Raw genomic sequence first — 19,488 nt, forward strand, 5'->3', positions numbered from 1 at the left:
TTTTTTATTGTGAAACAAACAAGAAATAACACAAAAAAACGGAAAACTTGAGCGTGCATAACTATTCACCCCCCAAAGTCAATACTTTGTAGAGCCACCTTTTGCAGCAATTACAGCTGCAAATCTCTTGGGGTAAGTCTCTATAAGCTTGGGACATCTAGTCACTGGGATTTTTGCCCATTCTTCAAGCCAAAACTCCTTCAAGTTGGATGGGTTCCGTTGGTGTACAGCAATCTTTAAGTCATACCACAGATTCTCAATTGGATTGAGGCCATTCCAAGACAAGACTAGGCCATTCCAAGACATTTAAATGTTTCCCCTTAAACCACTCGAGTGTTGCTTTAGCAGTAAGCCTAGGGTCATTGTCCTGCTGGAAGGTGAACCTCCATCCAAGTCTCAAATCTCTGGAAGACTGAAACAGGTTTCCCTCAATAATTTCCCTGTATTTAGCACCATCCATCATTCCTTCAATTCTGACCAGTTTCCCAGCCCCTGCCGATGAAAAACATCCCCACAGCATGATGCTGCCACCACCATGCTTCAATGTGGGGATGGTGCCCTCGGGGTGATGAAAGGTGTTGAGTTTGCTCCAGAAATAGCGTTTTCCTTGATGGCCAAAAGGCTACATTTTTGTCTCATCTGACCAGAGTACCTTCTTCCATATGTTTGGGGAGTCTCCCACATGCCTTTTGGTGAACACCAAATGTGTTTGCTTATTTTTTTATTTATAAGCAATTTTTTTCTGAACACTCTTCCGTAAAGCTCTGTGAAGTGTACGGCTTAAAGTGGTCCTATGGACAGATACTCCAATCTCCGCTGTGGAGCTTTGCAGCTCCTTCAGGGTTATCTTCGGGCTCTTTGTCGCCTCTCTGAACAATGCCCGCCTTGCCTGGTCTGTGAGTTTTGGTGGGCGGCCCTCTCTTGGCAGGTTTGTTGTGGTGCCATATTCTTTTCATTATTTAATAATGGATTTAATGGTGCTCCGTGGGATATTCAAAGTTTCAGATACTTCTTTATAACCCAACCCTGATCTGTACTTCTCCTCAACTTTGTCCCTGACCTGTTTGGAGAGCTCCTTGGTCTTCATGTTGCCACTTGCTTGGTGGTGCCCCTTGCTTAGGCGTGTTGCAAACTCTGGGGCCTTTCAGAACAGGTGTATATATACTGAGGTCGTGTGACACTTAGATTGCACACAGTTGGACTTTTATTTAACAAATTATGTGACTTCTGTGGATAATTGGTTGCACCATATCTAATTTAGGAGCTTCATAGGAAAGGGGGTGTATACTTATGCACACACCACTTTTCTGTTTCAAGTTATTCTTTTCACTTCACCAATTTGGACTAATTTGTGTAAATCCATTACATGAAATCCAAATAAATATCAATTTAAATTACTGGTTGTATTGCAACAAAATAGGAAAAAACGCCAAGGTGGTTGAATACTTTTGCAAGGCACTGTATACACACACACCAGAAACACTACACACACTACACACACACACTACATACACTACACACACACACTGCACACACTACACACACACTGCACACACTATACACACTACGCACACTACACACACTACAAACACTACACACTACACACTACACACACACACACTACACACACACACTACACACACTACACACACTATACACACTATACACACTACACACACTACAAACACTACACACTACACACACACACTGCACACACTACATACACTACACACACACACTACGAACACTACACACACACACACACACTGCACACACTACAAACACTGCACACTCTACACACACTACAAACACTACACACACTACACACACACACTACGAACACTACACACACACACACTGCACACACTACGAACACTGCACACACTACACTCACTACACACACTACAAACACTACACACACTACAAACACTACACGCACACACTGCACACACTACACACACTACAAACACTGCACACACTACACACACTACACACACCCACACTGCACACACTACAAACACTACACACACTCACACTCTACACACACTTCAAACACTACACACACTACACACACACACTGCACACGGTGTGTGTATGTGTGTGTGTGTGTGTGTGTAAACAACACAAACTCGCTCTATAAACTCATTAACCAATCCTTCTGAAGTTGTCTTTCTCTGTTTTAAATACTCCCCCATACTGTAGGATATGAATCATCATAACTCATTCATGATCTCCATCTACCATGGAACCATGGTAACGCACATTCACACTTTCATCTATTTTACAGGAAAGTAGTTGTCTGAGAGGGGGAGAGAGAGGAAAGAGAGAGAGAGATGGAGAGGGGGAGAGAGAGGAAAGAGAGAGAGAGAGAGAGAGAGAGAGGAAAGATGGAGAGAGAGATGGAGAGGGGGAGAGAAAGGAGAGAGAGAGAGAGAGAGAGAGGAAAGATGGAGAGAGAGGGAGAGAGAGAGAGAGAGAGAGAGAGAGATGGAGAGGGGGAGAGAAAGGAGAGAGAGAGAGAGAGAGAGAGAGAGAGAGAGAGAGGAAAGATGGAGAGAGAGATGGAGAGGGGGAGAGAGAGAGAGAGAGAGAGAGAGAGAGAGAGAGAGAGAGAGAGAGAGAGAGAGAAAGATGGAGAGAGAGATGGAGAGGGGGAGAGAAAGGAGAGAGAGAGAGAGAGAGAGGAAAGATGGAGAGGGGGAGAGAAGGGGAGAGATGGAGAGAGAGGGAGAGAGAGAGAGAGAGAGAGAGAGAGAGAGAGAGAGAGAGAGAGGAAAGATGGAGAGAGAGATGGAGAGGGGGAGAGAAAGGAGAGAGAGAGAGAGAGAGAGGAAAGATGGAGAGAGAGGGAGAGAGAGAGAGAGAGAGATGGAGAGGGGGAGAGAAAGGAGAGAGAGAGAGAGAGAGAGAGAGAGATGGAGAGGGGGAGAGAAGGGGAGAGAGAGGAAAGAGAGAGAGAGAGATGGAGAGGGGGAGAGAAAGGAGAGAGAGAGAGAGAGAGAGAGAGAGAGGGGAAAGATGGAGAGAGAGGGAGAGAGAGAGAGAGGTGGAGAGATGGAGAGAGGGAGAGAGAGAGAGATGGAGAGAGAGAGGGAGAGGAAGATGGAGGGAGAGAGAGAGAGGGGGGAGAGATGGAGAGAGAGAGGGAGAGGAAGATGGAGGGAGAGAGAGAGAGGGGGAGAGAGAGGGAGAGGAAGATGGAGGGAGAGAGAGAGAGAGTTGACCCTGTCTGTCTCTCTCTGTCCCTTAACCCTGTCTCTAACTCTTAGAGAAAAATGTGCTAAGTGGAAGCATACCGGGATCATCAGTTTGTCCCCATATGGGACCCTTTCTGTTGCTGGGTAGAATCCTTTGCTGAGGGTTCTACCTAGAACCCCCTACGTAGGTTTCTACCTAGAACCCTCTATGAACAGTTCTACCAGCCTTATTAGCCTTAAAATGTCATGTTATGACAATAGAGTACATACAATATATAAGACCTTTATTTAAGGGCCTGGTTATAGCCTAACACAGGCTGGTTTACAGGCCACATCAGGCCTGCAAGCGAAATGTTGTGTAATTTCTATTGGAATCTACTGCATTCTGAATGACTGTCAGGGTAGATTGATTACTGAGTCGACCTCCATCATCTACGTTGGAACAACCATCTCAGCAACAGGTCCATTAAAACGAGCGTTTCACTACACCCGCAATAACATCTGCTAAACACATGTATGTGACAAATACAATTTTGATTTGATTTGATTTGATTTTGATTTGATTTGAAATCAAAATATTAGCAGGTTGGATTAGTTTGGAAAACAGTGTGTTATTGATCTCTGTGCAGCACGACATCAATCAACTAGAAAACAGTGTGTTATTGATCTCTGTGTAGCATGACATTAATCAACTAGAAAACAGTGTGTTATTGATCTCTGTGCAGCATGACATCAATCAACTAGAAAACAGTGTGTTATTGATCTCTGTGCAGCATGACATCAATCAACTAGAAAACAGTGTGTTATTGATCTCTGTGCAGCATGACATCAATCAACTAGAAAACAGTGTGTTATTGATCTCTGTGCAGCATGACATCAATCAACTAGAAAACAGTGTGTTATTGATCTCTGTGCAGCTTGACATCAGTCAACTAGAAAACAGTGTGTTATTGATCTCTGTGCAGCATGACATCAATCAACTAGAAAACAGTGTGTTATTGATCTCTGTGCAGCTTGACATCAGTCAACTAGAAAACAGTGTGTTATTGATCTCTGTGCAGCATGACATCAATCAACTAGAAAACAGTGTGTTATTGATCTCTGTGCAGCATGACATCAATCAACTAGAAAACAGTGTGTTATTGATCTCTGTGCAGCATGACATCAATCAACTAGAAAACAGTGTGTTATTGATCTCTGTGCAGCATGACATTAATCAATCAATCACTGCAAAAACAACAGATTTAACAGTAAAACAAACTATTCTGAAAATCGCCCTGCAATAGAGCATGCTGGGAAATACCATATATGTAGAACCCTTCTCACCTTCCAAACAATCATCAAAGAGCCCTTTCTTCTAGAACCAGTTCTTAGAATGTTAAAGGTTCTGGGTAGAACCCTTTGCCTTACGAAGAACCATTGTCTTCTGATCGAAACAGGTCTTGGTAGAACCCCTTCAGAACCCTTTTTTATAAGAGTGTAACCCTGTCTGTCTCTCTCTCTGTCCCCTAACCCTGTCTGTCTCTGTCCCCTAACCCTCTCTGTCTCTCTCTCTGTCCCCTAACCCTGTCTGTCTCTCTCTCTGTCCCCTAACCCTGTCTGTCTCTTTCTGTCCCCTAACCCTGTCTGTCTCTCTCTCTGTCCCCTAACCCTGCCTGTCTCTCTCTGTCCCCTAACCCTGTCTGTCTCTCTCTGTCCCCTAACCCTGTCTGTCTCTCTCTCTCTGTCCCCTAACCCTGTCCGTCTCTCTCTGCCCCCTAACCCTGTCTGTCTCTCTCTCTGTCCCCTAACCCTGTCTGTCTCTCTCTCTGCTCCCTAACCATTTCTCTTTGTCCCTGGCTATACACTCTTTGTCTTTTGAGGTAGTCTTCCTCTATGCGTAATCTCTCTGTTTGTCTGTGTCTCTCTCTCTCCCCTTCTAGACTCTGTGTTCCTGGAGGACTATGTGGTCTCTACTGGGGACACCCTGGATCTGTCCTGTCTCTCTCTATGTCTCTCTAACCCTAACCCTGTCTCTGTCCCTTAAGACTCTGTGTTCCTGGAGGACTATGTGGTCTCTACTGGGGACACCCTGGATCTGTCCTGTAACCCCAACGGTCCCGCCCAAGCTGTCCTCTGGTTCAAGGATGGCAGCGGCCTGTTGCCTAGCAACCGGACGCGAGTGGACCAGAGGGTTCTACGCATCATCAACGTGTCTTACGAGGACTCCGGCATGTATTCCTGCCACGTCACTCACGACAACAACCTGCTCAGCAACTACACAATCAGAGTGACAGGTGATATCATCATACATCTCCATCTCTCTTGCTATCCGTCAGGTTTTATATTTACCTCTGGTTGGCTATCCTTTTTCCTCCTCTCTCCTCTCTCTCTCTGGTTGGCTATCATTTTCCCTCCTCTCTCCTCTCTCTCTCTCTCTGGTTGGCTATCCTTTTCCCTCCTCTCTCTCTCTCTCTCTCTCTGGTTGGCTATCCTTTTCCCTCCTCTCTCCTCTCTCTCTCTCTGGTTGGCTATCATTTTCCCTCCTATCTCCTCTCTCTCTCTCTCTCTCTGGTTGGCTATCCTTTTCCCTCCTCTCTCTCTCTGGTTGGCTATCCTTTTCCCTCCTCTCTCTCTCTCTCTCTCTGGTTGGCTATCCTTTTACCTCCTCTCTCCTCTCTCTCTCTCTCTCTCTCTGGTTGGCTATCCTTTTCCCTCCTCTCTCTCTCTCTCTCTCTCTCTCTCTCTCTGGTTGGCTATCCTTTTCCCTCCTCTCTCCTCTCTCTCTCTCTCTGGTTGGCTATCCTTTTCCCTCCTCTCTCCTCTCTCCTCTCTCTCTGGTTGGCTATCATTTCCCCTCCTTTCTCCTCTCTCTCTCTCTGGTTGGCTATCCTTTCCCTCCTCTCTCTCTCTGGTTGGCTATCCTTTTCCCTCCTCTCTCTCTCTCTCTCTCTCTCTCTGGTTGGCTATCCTTTTCCCTCCTCTCTCCTCTCTCTCTCTCTCTCTGGTTGGCTATCCTTTTCCCTCCTATCTCCTCTCTCTCTCTCTCTGGTTGGCTATCCTTTTCCCTCCTCTCTCCTCTCTCTCTCTCTCTCTCTGGTTGGCTATCCTTTTCCCTCCTCTCTCCTCTCTCTCTCTCTCTCTCTGGTTGGCTATCATTTTCCCTCCTCTCTCCTCTCTCTCTCTCTCTCTCTCTCTCTCTGGTTGGCTATCCTTTTCCCTCCTCTCTCCTCTCTCTATCTCTCTCTCTGGTTGGCTATCATTTTCCCTCCTCTCTCCTCTCTCTCTCTCTCTGGTTGGCTATCCTTTTCCCTCCTCTCTCCTCTCTCTCTCTCTCTCTCTCTGGTTGGCTATCATTTTCCCTCCTCTCTCCTCTCTCTCTCTCTCTGGTTGGCTATCCTTTTCACTCCTCTCTCTCTCTCGCTCTCTCTCTCTGGTTGGCTATCCTTTTCCCTCCTCTCTCTCTCTCTCTCTCTCTGGTTGGCTATCCTTTTCCCTCCTATCTCCTCTCTCTCTCTCTCTCTGGTTGGCTATCCTTTTCCCTCCTCTCTCTCTCTCTGGTTGGCTATCCTTTTCCCTCCTCTCTCTCTCTCTCTCTCTCTCTGGTTGGCTATCCTTTTACCTCCTCTCTCCTCTCTCTCTCTCTCTCTCTCTGGTTGGCTATCATTTTCCCTCCTCTCTCTCTCTCTCTCTCTCTCTCTCTCTCTCTCTCTCTGGTTGGCTATCCTTTTCCCTCCTCTCTCCTCTCTCCTCTCTCTCTCTCTCTCTCTCTCTCTGGTTGGCTATCCTTTTCCCTCCTCTCTCCTCTCTCTCTCTCTCTGGTTGGCTATCCTTTTCCCTCCTCTCTCCTCTCTCCTCTCTCTCTGGTTGGCTATCATTTCCCCTCCTTTCTCCTCTCTCTCTCTCTGGTTGGCTATCCTTTTCCCTCCTCTCTCTGGTTGGCTATCCTTTTAACTCCTCTCTCTCTCTCTCTCTCTCTCTCTCTCTCTGCTTGGCTATCCTTTTCCCTTCTCTCCTCTCTCTCTCTCTCTGGTTGGCTATCCTTTTCCCTCCTATCTCCTCTCTCTCTCTCTCTGGTTGGCTATCCTTTTCCCTCCTCTCTCCTCTCTCTCTCTCTGGTTGGCTATCCTTTTCCCTCCTATCTCCTCTCTCTCTCTCTCTCTCTCTGGTTGGCTATCCTTTTCCCTCCTCTCTCCTCTCTCTCTCTGGTTGGCTATCCTTTTCCCTCCTCTCTCCTCTCTCTCTCTCTCTGGTTGGCTATCCTTTTCCCTCCTCTCTCCTCTCTCTCTCTCTCTCTCTCTCTCTCTGGGTGGCTATCCTTTTCCCTCCTCTCTCCTCTCTCTCTCTCTCTCTCTCTCTGGTTGGCTATCCTTTTCCCTCCTCTCTCCTCTCCTCTCTCTCTCTGGTTGGCTATCCTTTTCCCTCCTCTCTCCTCTCTCTCTCTCTCTGGTTGGCTATCTTTTTCCCTCCTCTCTCCTCTCTCTCTCTCTCTCTCTCTGGGTGGCTATCATTTTCCCTCCTCTCTCCTCTCTCTCTCTCTCTCTCTCTGGTTGGCTATCCTTTTCCCTCCTCTCTCCTCTCCCTCTCTCTCTGGTTGGCTATCATTTTCCCTCCTCTCTCCTCTCTCTCTCTCTGGTTGGCTATCCTTTTCCCTCCTCTCTCCTCTCTCTCTCTCTCTCTGGTTGGCTATCATTTTCCCTCCTCTCTCCTCTCTCCTCTCTCTCTGGTTGGCTATCCTTTTCCCTCCTCTCTCCTCTCTCTCTCTCTGGTTGGCTATCCTTTTCCCTCCTCTCTCCTCTCTCTCTCTCTCTGGTTGGCTATCATTTTCCCTCCTCTCTCCTCTCTCTCTCTCTCTCTGGTTGGCTATCCTTTTCCCTCCTCTCTCCTCTCTCTCTCTCTCTCTGGTTGGCTATCCTTTTCCCTCCTCTCTCCTCTCTCTCTCTCTCTCTGGTTGGCTATCATTTCCCCTCCTCTCTCCTCTCTCCTCTCTCTCTGGTTGGCTATCCTTTTCCCTCCTCTCTCCTCTCTCTCTCTCTGGTTGGCTATCCTTTTCCCTCCTCTCTCCTCTCTCTCTCTCTCTGGTTGGCTATCATTTTCCCTCTCTCCTCTCTCTCTCTCTCTCTGGTTGGCTATCCTTTTCCCTCCTCTCTCCTCTCTCTCTCTCTGGTTGGCTATCCTTTTCCCTCCTCTCTCCTCTCTCTCTCTCTTTCTGGTTGGCTATCATTTTCCCTCCTCTCTCCTCTCTCTCTGGTTGGCTATCCTTTTCCCTCCTCTCTCCTCTCTCCTCTCTCTCTCTGGTTGGCTATCCTTTTCCCTCCTCTCTCCTCTCTCTCTCTCTCTCTCTGGTTGGCTATCCTTTTCCCTCCTCTCTCCTCTCTCTCTGGTTTGCTCTCCTTTTCCCTCCTCTCTCCTCTCTCTCTCTCTCTCTGGTTGGCTATCCTTTTCCCTCCTCTCTCCTCTCTCTCTCTCTCTCTCTGGTTGGCTATCCTTTTCCCTCCTATCTCCTCTCTCTCTCTCTCTCTGGTTGGCTATCCTTTTCCCTCCTATCTCCTCTCTCTCTCTCTCTCTGGTTGGCTATCCTTTTCCCTCCTATCTCCTCTCTCTCTCTCTCTCTGGTTGGCTATCCTTTTCCCTCCTCTCTCCTCTCTCTCTCTGGTTGGCTATCCTTTTCCCTCCTCTCTCCTCTCTCTCTCTCTCTCTCTCTCTCTCTCTCTGGTTGGCTATCCTTTTCCCTCCTATCTCCTCTCTCTCTCTCTCTCTCTGGTTGGCTATCCCTTTCCCTCCTCTCTCCTCTCTCTCTCTGGTTGGCTATCCTTTTCCCTCCTCTCTCCTCTCTCCTCTCTCTCTCTCTCTCTGGTTGGCTATCCTTTTCCCTCCTCTCTCCTCTCTCATCTCTCTCTGGTTGGCTATCCTTTTCCCTCCTTTCTCCTCTCTCTCTCTCTGGTTGGCTATCCTTTTCCCTCCTCTCTCTCTCTGGTTGGCTATCCTTTTCCCTCCTATCTCCTCTCTCCTCTCTCTGATCTCTCTCTGGTTGGCTATCCTTTTCCCTCCTCTCTCCTCTCTCCTCTTTCTCTCTCTCTCTGGTTGGCTATCCTTTTCCCTCCTATCTCCTCTCTCTCTCTCTCTCTCTGGTTGGCTATCCTTTTCCCTCCTCTCTCTTCTCTCTCTCTCTCTCTGGTTGGCTATCCTTTTCCCTCCTCTCTCTCTCTCTGGTTGGCTATCCTTTCCCCTCCTCTCTCCTCTCTCTCTCTCTCTCTCTGGTTGGCTATCCTTTTCCCTCCTCTCTCCTCTCTCTCTCTCTGGTTGGCTATCCTTTTCCTTCCTATCTCCTCTCTCTCTCTCTGGTTGGCTATCCTTTTCCCTCCTTTCTCCTCTCTCTCTCTGGTTGGCTATCCTTTTCCCTCCTCTCTTCTCTCTCTTTGGTTGGCTATCCTTTTCCCTCCTCTCTCCTCTCTCTCTCTCTGGTTGGCTATCATTTTCCCTCCTCTCTCCTCTCTCTCTCTCTGGTTGGCTATCCTTTTCCCTCCTCTCTCCTCTCTCTCTCTCTCTCTCTGGTTGGCTATCCTTTTCCCTCCTCTCTCCTCTCTCTCTCTCTCTCTGGTTGGCTATCCTTTTCCCTCCTCTCTCCTCTCTCCTCTCTCTCTCTGGTTGGCTATCCTTTTCCCTCCTCTCTCCTATCTCTCTCTCTCTGGTTGGCTATCCTTTTCCCTCCTCTCTCCTCTCTCTCTCTCTGGTTGGCTATCCTTTTCCCTCCTCTCTCTTCTCTCTCTCTCTGGTTGGCTATCCTTTTCCCTCATCTCTCCTCTCTCTCGCTGTCTAGTTGGCTATCCTTTTCCCTCCTCTCTCCTCTCTCGCTCTGGTTGGCTATCTTTTTCCCTCCTCTCTCCTCTCTCTCTCTCTTTGGTTGGCTATCATTTTCCCTCCTCTCTCCTCTCTCTCTCTGGTTGGCTATCCTTTTCCCTCCTCTCTCCTCTCTCTCTCTCTGGTTGGCTATCCTTTTCCCTCCTCTCTCCTCTCTCTCTCTCTGGTTGTCTATCCTTTTCCCTCCTCTCTCCTCTCTCTCTCTGGTTGGCTATCCTTTTCCCTCCTCTCTCCTCTCTCTCTTTCTGGTTGGCTATCCTTTTCCCTCCTCTCTCCTCTCTCTCTCTCTCTGGTTGGCTATCATTTTCCCTCCTCTCTCCTAAATCTCTCTCTCTCTCTATCTTTCCTTTTCCCACCACTCTCTCTCTCTCTCTCTCTCTCTCTCTCAATTCAATTCAATTTACGGGGCTTTATTGGCATGGAAAACACATAATTTGCCAAACGAAGTGAAGTAGATAATAAACAAAAGTGAAATAAACAATAAAAACTAACAGTAAACATTACACTCACAAAAGTTCCAAAACATAAAGACATTTCTGTCATATTATGTCTACTATTTACAGTGTTGTAACGATGTGCAAATAGTTAAAGTACAAAAAGGAAAATAAATAAGCATAAATATGGGTTGTATTTACAATGGTGTTTGTTTTTCACTGGTTGACCTTTTGTTGAGGCAACAGGTCACACATCTTGCTGCTGTGATGCACACTGTGGAATTTCATCTAGTAGATATGGGCGTTTATCAAAATTGGGTTTGTTTTCTAATTATTTGTGGGTCTGAGGGATCTGAGGGAAATATGTGTCTCTAATATGGTCATACATTTGGCAGGAGGTTAGGAAGTGCAGCTCAGTTTCCACCTCATTTTGTGGGCCTGTCTTCTCATGAGAGCCAGGTCTGTCTACGGCGGCCTTTCTCAATAGCAAGGCTATGCTCACTGAGTCTGTATATAGTCAAAGCTTTCCTTAAGTTTGGGTCAGTCACAGTGGTCAGGTATTCTGCCACTGTGTACTCTCTGTTATGGGGCAAATAGCCCTAATATTTTTTTTGTTAATTCTTTCCAATGTGTCAAGTAATTATCTTTTTGTTTTCTCATGATTTGGTTGGGTCTAATTGTGCTGCTGTCCTGGGGCTCTGTAGGGTGTGTTTGTGAACAGAGCCCCAGGACCAGCTTGCTTTGGGGACTCTTCTCCAGGTTCATCTCCTGTAGGTGATGGCGTTGTTATGGAAGGTTTGGGAATCACTTCCTTTTACGTGGTTGTAGAATTTAACGTCTCTTTTCTGGATTTTGATCATTACTGGGTATCGGCCTAATTCTGCTCTGCATGCATTATTTGGTGTTTTACGTTGTACACAGAGGATAATTTTGCAGAATTCTGCATGAAGAGTGTCAATTTGGTGTTTGTCCCATTCAGTGAAATCTTTGTTTGTGAGCAGACCCCAGACCTCACTGCCATAAAGGGCAATGGGTTCTATAACTGATTCAAGTATTTTTTGCCAGATTCTAATTGGTATGTTGAATTTTATGTTCCTTTTGATGGTGTAGAAGGCCCTTCTTGCCTTGTCTCTCAGATTGTTCACAGATTTGTGGAAGTTACCTGTGGTGCTGATGTTTAGGCCGAGGTATGTATAGTTTTTTTGGGTGCTCTAGGGCAACGGTGTCTAGGTGGAATTTGTATTTGCGGTCCTGGAAACTGGATCTTTGTTTGGAGCACCATAATTTTGGTCTTACTGAGATTTACTGTCAGGGTCCAAGTCTGTCAGGGCCCAGGTCTGTCAGGGCCCAGGTCTGTCAGGGCCCAGGTCTGTCAGGGCCCAGGTCTGTCAAGGCCCAGGTCTGTCAGAGCCCAAGTCTGTCAGGGCCCAGATCTGTCAGGGCCCAGGTCTGTCAGGGCCCAGGTCTGACAGAATCTGTGCAGAAGATCTAGGGGATGCTAAAGGCCCTCCTTGATTGGTGACAGAAGCACCAGATCATCAGCAAACAGTAGACATTTGACTTCAGATTCTAGTAGGGTGAGGCCGGGTGCTGCGGACTGTTCTAGTGCCCGCACCAATTCGTTGATATATATGTTGAAGAGGGTGGGGCTTAAGCTGCATCCCTGTCTCACCCCACGGCCCTGTGGAAAGAAATGTGTGTTATTTGCATATTGTTGTTCGTGTACATGGATTTTATAATGTCGTATGTTTTTCCCCCAACACCACTTTCCATCCATTTGTATAGCAGACCCTCATGCCAAATTGTGTCGAAAGATGTTTTAAATCAACAAAGCATGAGAAGACTTTTTTTTTTTTTGCCTTTGTTTCGGTTTGTTTGTTTGTCAATTGGGTTGTGCAGGGTGAATACGTGGTCTGTCGTACGGTAATTTGGGAAAAAGCCAATTTGACATTTACTCAGTACATTGTTTTTGTTGCTGTTGACACATATAGCCTGGTATTTGTTGGGGTCAAATTAGTCTCCACTGTTTGGCTATAACTTTCTCTCCTCTCTCTCTCCTCTCTCTCTCTTTCTCTCTCTCTCTCTCTCTCTGTTTGGCTGTCCTTTTCCCTCTACTCTGTATCCCTCTGTTTCTATCCATATCTCTCCAAGAGGGTAATGATTTAATCAACCAATTATGTAATGACCAACCGTGATGAATAATATTAGTCACTGTCAGGAGGTCACCACGACTTCCCTGTGTCTGATAGGAGGGTTATGGTTAGGTCACCACGACTTCCCTGTGTCTGATAGGAGGGTTATGGTTAGGTCACCACGACTTGCCTGTGTCTGATAGGAGGGTTATGGTTAGGTCACCACGACTTCCCTGTGTCTGATAGGAGGGTTATGGTTAGGTCACCACGACTTCCCTGTGTCTGCCTGATAGATCTTACAGTATAACCAGTCAGTATAACCAATAAACAAACTATCCACAGCTTTCAGTCAATAGATATCTGATTACCAGTAAGTATTGATTTCTGCCAGCTTATTATAGTCCATAAACAGAGAGGTTTCCTCCCAGGTTCTGTCTAGTTGAAAACCTCCAGAGTTCCAACATTCAGATACACACAGTCAGATGGGCGGAGCGGAGCAGGCAGCTCCTTTAGAGCTGAGGAGAGGAGAGGAGAGGAGAGGAGAGGATTCAGAACTGCTGCTGCCAAGTTACACACACACGTATTCCTCCCACACATCTAGTAGCGCATGCTCACATAGGCTCAGACACTTCTGGCTCCAATTGTCACAGCCAAGTTCCACTCTGATACAGGCCTCAGACCTCTGGCCTCATTTCCACTCTGATACAGGCCTCATTTCAACTCTGATACAGGCCTAATTTCCACTCTGATAAAAGCCTTAGTTCCACTCTGATACAGGACTCATTTCCACTCTGATACAGGCCTCATTTCCACTCTGATACTGGCCTCATTTCCACTCTGATACAGGACTCATTTCCACTCTGATAAAAGCCTTAGTTCCACTCTGACACAGGCCTCATTTCCACTCTGATACAGGCCTCATTTCCACTCTGATAAAAGCCTTAGTTCCACTCTGATACAGGCCTCATTTCCACTCTGATACAGGCCTCATTTCCACTCTGATAAAAGCCTTAGTTCCACTCTGATACAGGCCTCATTTCCACTCTGATACTGGCCTCGTTTCCACTCTGATACTGGACTCATTTCCACTCTGATACTCGCCTCATTTCCACTCTGATAAAAGCCTTAGTTCCACTCTGATACAGGCCTCATTTCCACTCTGATAAAAGCCTTAGTTCCACTCTGATACAGGCCTCATTTCCACTCTGATACAGGCCTCATTTCCACTCTGATAAAAGCCTTAGTTCCACTCTGATACAGGCCTCATTTCCACTCTGATACAGGCCTCATTTCTACTCGGATACAGGCCTCATTTCCACTCTGATAAAAGCCTTAGTTCCACTCTGATACAGGCCTCATTTCCACTCTGATAAAAGCCTTAGTTCCACTCTGATACAGGCCTCATTTCCACTCTGATACAGGCCTCATTTCCACTCGGATACAGGCCTCATTTCCACTCTGAATAAAGCCTTAGTTCCACTCTGATACAGGCCTCATTTCCACTCTGATAAAGGCCTCATTTCCACTCGGATACAGGCCTCATTTCCACTCTGAATAAAGCCTTAGTTCCACTCTGATACAGGCCTCATTTCCACTCTGATACTGGCATCATTTACACTCTGATACAGGCCTCATTTCCACTCTGATACTGTTCTCATTTCCACTCTGATACAGGCCTCATTTCCACTCTGATAAAAGCCTTAGTTCCACTCTGATACAGGCCTCAATTCCACTCGGATAAAAGCCTTAGTTCCACTCTGATACATGCCTCATTTCCACTCTGATACTGGCCTCGTTCCCACTCTGATACAGGCCTCATTTCCACTCTGATACTGGCCTCATTTCCACTCTGATTCAGGCCTCATTTCCACTCTGATAAAAGCCTTAGTTCCACTCTGATAAAAGCCTTAGTTCCACTCTGATAAAAGCCTTAGTTCCACTCTGATACAGGCCTCATTTCCACTCTGATACTGGCCTCATTTCCACTCTGATACTGGCCTCATTTCCACTCTGATACAGGCCTCATTTCCACTCTGATGAAAGCCTTAGTTCCACTCTGATAAGAGCCTTAGTTTCACTCTGATATAGGCCTCATTTCCACTCTGATACAGGCCTCATTTCCACTCTGATTAAAGCCTTAGTTCCACTCTGATACAGGCCTCATTTCCACTCTGATAAAAGCCTTAGTTCCACTCTGATACTGGCCTCGTTTCCACTCTGATACTGGACTCATTTCCACTCCGATACTGGCCTCATTTCCACTCTGATAAAAGCCTTAGTTCCACTCTGATACAGGCCTCATTTCCACTCTGATAAAAGCCTTAGTTCCACTCTGATACAGGCCTCATTTCCACTCTGATACAGGCCTTATTTCCACTATGATAAAAGCCTTAGTTCCACTCTGATACAGGCCTAATTTCCACTCTGATACTGGCCTCATTTCCACTCTGATACAGGACTCATTTCCACTCTGATAAAAGCCTTAGTTCCACTCTGATACAGGCCTCATTTCCACTCTGATACAGGCCTCATTTCCACTCTGATAAAAGCCTTAGTTCCACTCTGATACAGGCCTCATTTCCACTCTGATACAGGCCTCATTTCCACTCTGATAAAAGCCTTAGTTCCACTCTGATACAGGCCTCATTTCCACTCTGATACTGGCCTCGTTTCCACTCTGATACTGGACTCATTTCCACTCTGATACTGGCCTCATTTCCACTCTGATAAAAGCCTTAGTTCCACTCTGATACAGGCCTCATTTCCACTCTGATAAAAGCCTTAGTTCCACTCTGATACAGGCCTCATTTCCACTCTGATACAGGCCTCATTTCCACTCTGATAAAAGCCTTAGTTCCACTCTGATGCAGGCCTAATTTCCACTCTGATACAGGCCTCATTTCCACTCTGATACTGGCCTCATTTCCACTCTGATAAAAGCCTTAGTTCCACTCTGATACAGGCCTCATTTCCACTCTGATACAGGCCTCATTTCCACTCGGATACAGGCCTCATTTCCACTCTGATAAAAGCCTTAGTTCCACTCTGATACAGGCCTCATTTCCACTCTGATAAAAGCCTTAGTTCCACTCTGATACAGGCCTCATTTCCACTCTGATACAGGCCTCATTTCCACTCGGATACAGGCCTCATTTCCACTCTGAATAAAGCCTTAGTTCCACTCTGATACAGGCCTCATTTCCACTCTGATACAGGCCTCATTTCCACTCGGATACAGGCCTCATTTCCACTCTGAATAAAGCCTTAGTTCCACTCTGATACAGGCCTCATTTCCACTCTGATACTGGCCTCATTTACACTCTGATACAGGCCTCATTTCCACTCTGATACTGGCCTCATTTCCACTCTGATACAGGCCTCATTTCCACTCTGATAAAAGCCTTAGTTCCACTCTGATACAGGCCTCATTTCCACTCGGATAAAAGCCTTAGTTCCACTCTGATACATGCCTCATTTCCACTCTGATACTGGCCTCGTTCCCACTCTGATACAGGCCTCATTTCCACTCTGATACTGGCCTCATTTCCACTCTGATACAGGCCTCATTTCCACTCTGATAAAAGCCTTAGTTCCACTCTGATAAAAACCTTAGTTCCACTCTGATAAAAGCCTTAGTTCCACTCTGATACAGGCCTCATTTCCACTCAGATACTGGCCTCGTTCCCACTCTGATACAGGCCTAATTTCCACTCTGATACTGGCCTCATTTCCACTCTGATACAGGCCTCATTTCCACTCTGATAAAAGCCTTAGTTCCACTCTGATAAAAGCCTTAGTTCCACTCTAATAAAAGCCTTAGTTTCACTCTGATATAGGCCTCATTTCCACTCTGATACAGGCCTCATTTCCACTCTGATAAAAGCCTTAGTTCCACTCTGATACTGGACTCATTTCCACTCTGATACTGGCCTCGTTTCCACTCTGATACTGGACTCATTTCCACTCTGATACTGGCCTCGTTTCCACTCTGATACTGGCCTTAGTTCCACTCTGATAAAAGCCTTAGTTCCACTCTGATTACAGGCCTCATTTCCACTCTGATACTGGCCTCGTTCCCACTCTGATACAGGCCTCATTTCCACTCTGATACTGGCCTCATTTCCACTCTGATACAGGCCTCATTTCCACTCTGATAAAAGCCTTAGTTCCACTCTGATAAAAGCCTCATTTCCACTCTGATAAAAGCCTTAGTTCCACTCTGATACAGGCCTCATTTCCACTCTGATAAAAGCCTTAGTTCCACTCTGATATAGGCCTCATTTCCACTCTGATACAGGCCTCATTTCCACTCTGATAAAAGCCTTAGTTCCACTCTGATACAGGCCTCATTTCCACTCTGATAAAAGCCTTAGTTCCACTCTGATACAGGCCTCATTTCCACTCTGATACTGGCCTCGTTCCCACTCCGATACAGGCCTCATTTCCACTCTGATACTGGCCTCATTTCCACTCTGATACTGGCCTCATTTCCACTCTGATACAGGCCTCATTTCCACTCTTATACAGGCCTCATTTCCACTCTGATAAAAGCCTTAGTTCCACTCTGATAAAAGCCTTAGTTCCACTCTGATACAGGCCTCGTTCCCACTCTGATACATGCCTAATTTCCACTCTGATACTGGCCTCATTTCCACTCTGATACAGGCCTCATTTCCACTCTGATACAGGCCTCATTTCCACTCTGATAAAAGCCTTAGTTCCACTCTGATAAAAGCCTTAGTTCCACTCTAATAAAAGCCTTAGTTCCACTCTGATATAGGCCTCATTTCCACTCTGATGCAGGCCTCATTTCCACTCTGATACAGGCCTCATTTCCACTCTGATAAAAGCCTTAGTTCCACTCTGATAAAAGCCTTAGTTCCACTCTAATAAAAGCCTTACTTTCACTCCAATATAGGCCTCATTTCCACTCTGATACAGGCCTCATTTCCACTCTGATACTGGACTCATTTCCACTCTGATACTGGCCTCGTTTCCACTCTGATACTGGCCTTAGTTCCACTCTGATAAAAGCCTTAGTTCCACTCTGATTACAGGCCTCATTTCCACTCTGATACTGGCCTCGTTCCCACTCTGATACAGGCCTCATTTCCACTCTGATACTGGCCTCATTTCCACTCTGATACAGGCCTCATTTCCACTCTGATACTGGACTCATTTCCACTCTGATACTGGCCTCGTTTCCACTCTGATACTGGCCTTAGTTCCACTCTGATAAAAGCCTTAGTTCCACTCTGATTACAGGCCTCATTTCCACTCTGATACTGGCCTCGTTCCCACTCTGATACAGGCCTCATTTCCACTCTGATACTGGCCTCATTTCCACTCTGATACAGGCCTCATTTCCACTCTGATAAAAGCCTTAGTTCCACTCTGATAAAAGCCTTAGTTCCACTCGGATACAGGCCTCATTTCCACTCTGATACTGGCCTCGTTCCCACTCTGATACAGGCCTCATTTCCACTCTGATACTGGCCTCATTTCCACTCTGATACAGGCCTCATTTCCACTCTGATAAAAGCCTTAGTTCCACTCTGATAAAAGCCTCATTTCCACTCTGATAAAAGCCTTAGTTCCACTCTGATACAGGCCTCATTTCCACTCTGATAAAAGCCTTAGTTCCACTCTGATACAGGCCTCATTTCCACTCTGATACTGGCCTCGTTTCCATTCTGATACAGACCTCATTTCCACTCTGATACTGGCCTCATTTCCACTCTGATACAGGCCTCATTTCCACTCTGATAAAAGCCTTAGTTCCACTCTGATAAAAGCCTTAGTTCCACTCTGATAAAAGCCTTAGTTCCACTCTGATATAGGCCTCATTTCCACTCTGATACAGGCCTCATTTCCACTGATAAAAGCCTTAGTTCCACTCTAATACAGGCCTCATTTCCACTCTGATAAAAGCCTTAGTTCCACTCTGATACAGGCCTCATTTCCACTCTGATACTGGCCTCGTTCCCACTCTGATACAGGCCTCATTTCCACTCTGATACTGGCCTCATTTCCACTGATACAGGCCTCATTTCCACTCTGATAAAAGCCTTAGTTCCACTCTGATAAAAGCCTTAGTTCCACTCTAATAAAAGCCTTAGTTCCACTCTGATAAAAGCCTTAGTTCCACTCTGATACAGGCCTCATTTCCACTCTGATACTGGCCTCATTTCCACTCTGATACAGGCCTCATTTCCACTCTGATAAAAGCCTTAGTTCCACTCTGATAAAAGCCTTAGTTCCACTCTGATAAAAGCCTTAGTTCCACTCTGATACAGGCCTCATTTCCACTCTGATATAGGCCTCATTTCCACTCTGATACAGGCCTCATTTCCACTCTGATAAAAGCCTTAGTTCCACTCTGATATAGGCCTCATTTCCACTCTGATACAGGCCTCATTTCCACTCTGATAAAAGCCTTAGTTCCACTCTGATACAGGCCTCATTTCCACTCTGATAAAAGCCTTAGTTCCACTCTGATACAGGCCTCATTTCCACTCTGATACTGGCCTCGTTCCCACTCCGATACAGGCCTCATTTCCACTCTGATACTGGCCTCATTTCCACTCTGATACAGGCCTCATTTCCACTCTTATACAGGCCTCATTTCCACTCTGATAAAAGCCTTAGTTCCACTCTGATAAAAGCCTCATTTCCACTCTGATAAAAGCCTTAGTTCCACTCTGATACAGGCCTCATTTCCACTCTGATAAAAGCCTTAGTTCCACTCTGATATAGGCCTCATTTCCACTCTGATACAGGCCTCATTTCCACTCTGATAAAAGCCTTAGTTCCACTCTGATACAGGCCTCATTTCCACTCTGATAAAAGCCTTAGTTCCACTCTGATACAGGCCTCATTTCCACT

At 46.3% G+C, this 19,488-nt stretch overlaps 1 protein-coding gene across 1 annotated transcript in view; it reads left to right on the forward strand.

Annotated features, from left to right (window-relative positions):
• Positions 1–19,488, forward strand: part of LOC139383385 (fibroblast growth factor receptor 3) — a 206,028-nt gene that overhangs the window by 63,578 nt on the left and 122,962 nt on the right. Inside the window, 1 exon segment of the mRNA XM_071127909.1 lies at positions 5,225–5,473. Within this exon segment, the coding sequence (XP_070984010.1) occupies positions 5,225–5,473 (249 nt within the window).

The sequence above is a fragment of the Oncorhynchus clarkii genome, chromosome 25 (assembly GCF_045791955.1).
Source record: "Oncorhynchus clarkii lewisi isolate Uvic-CL-2024 chromosome 25, UVic_Ocla_1.0, whole genome shotgun sequence".
NCBI lineage: Eukaryota > Metazoa > Chordata > Actinopteri > Salmoniformes > Salmonidae > Oncorhynchus > Oncorhynchus clarkii.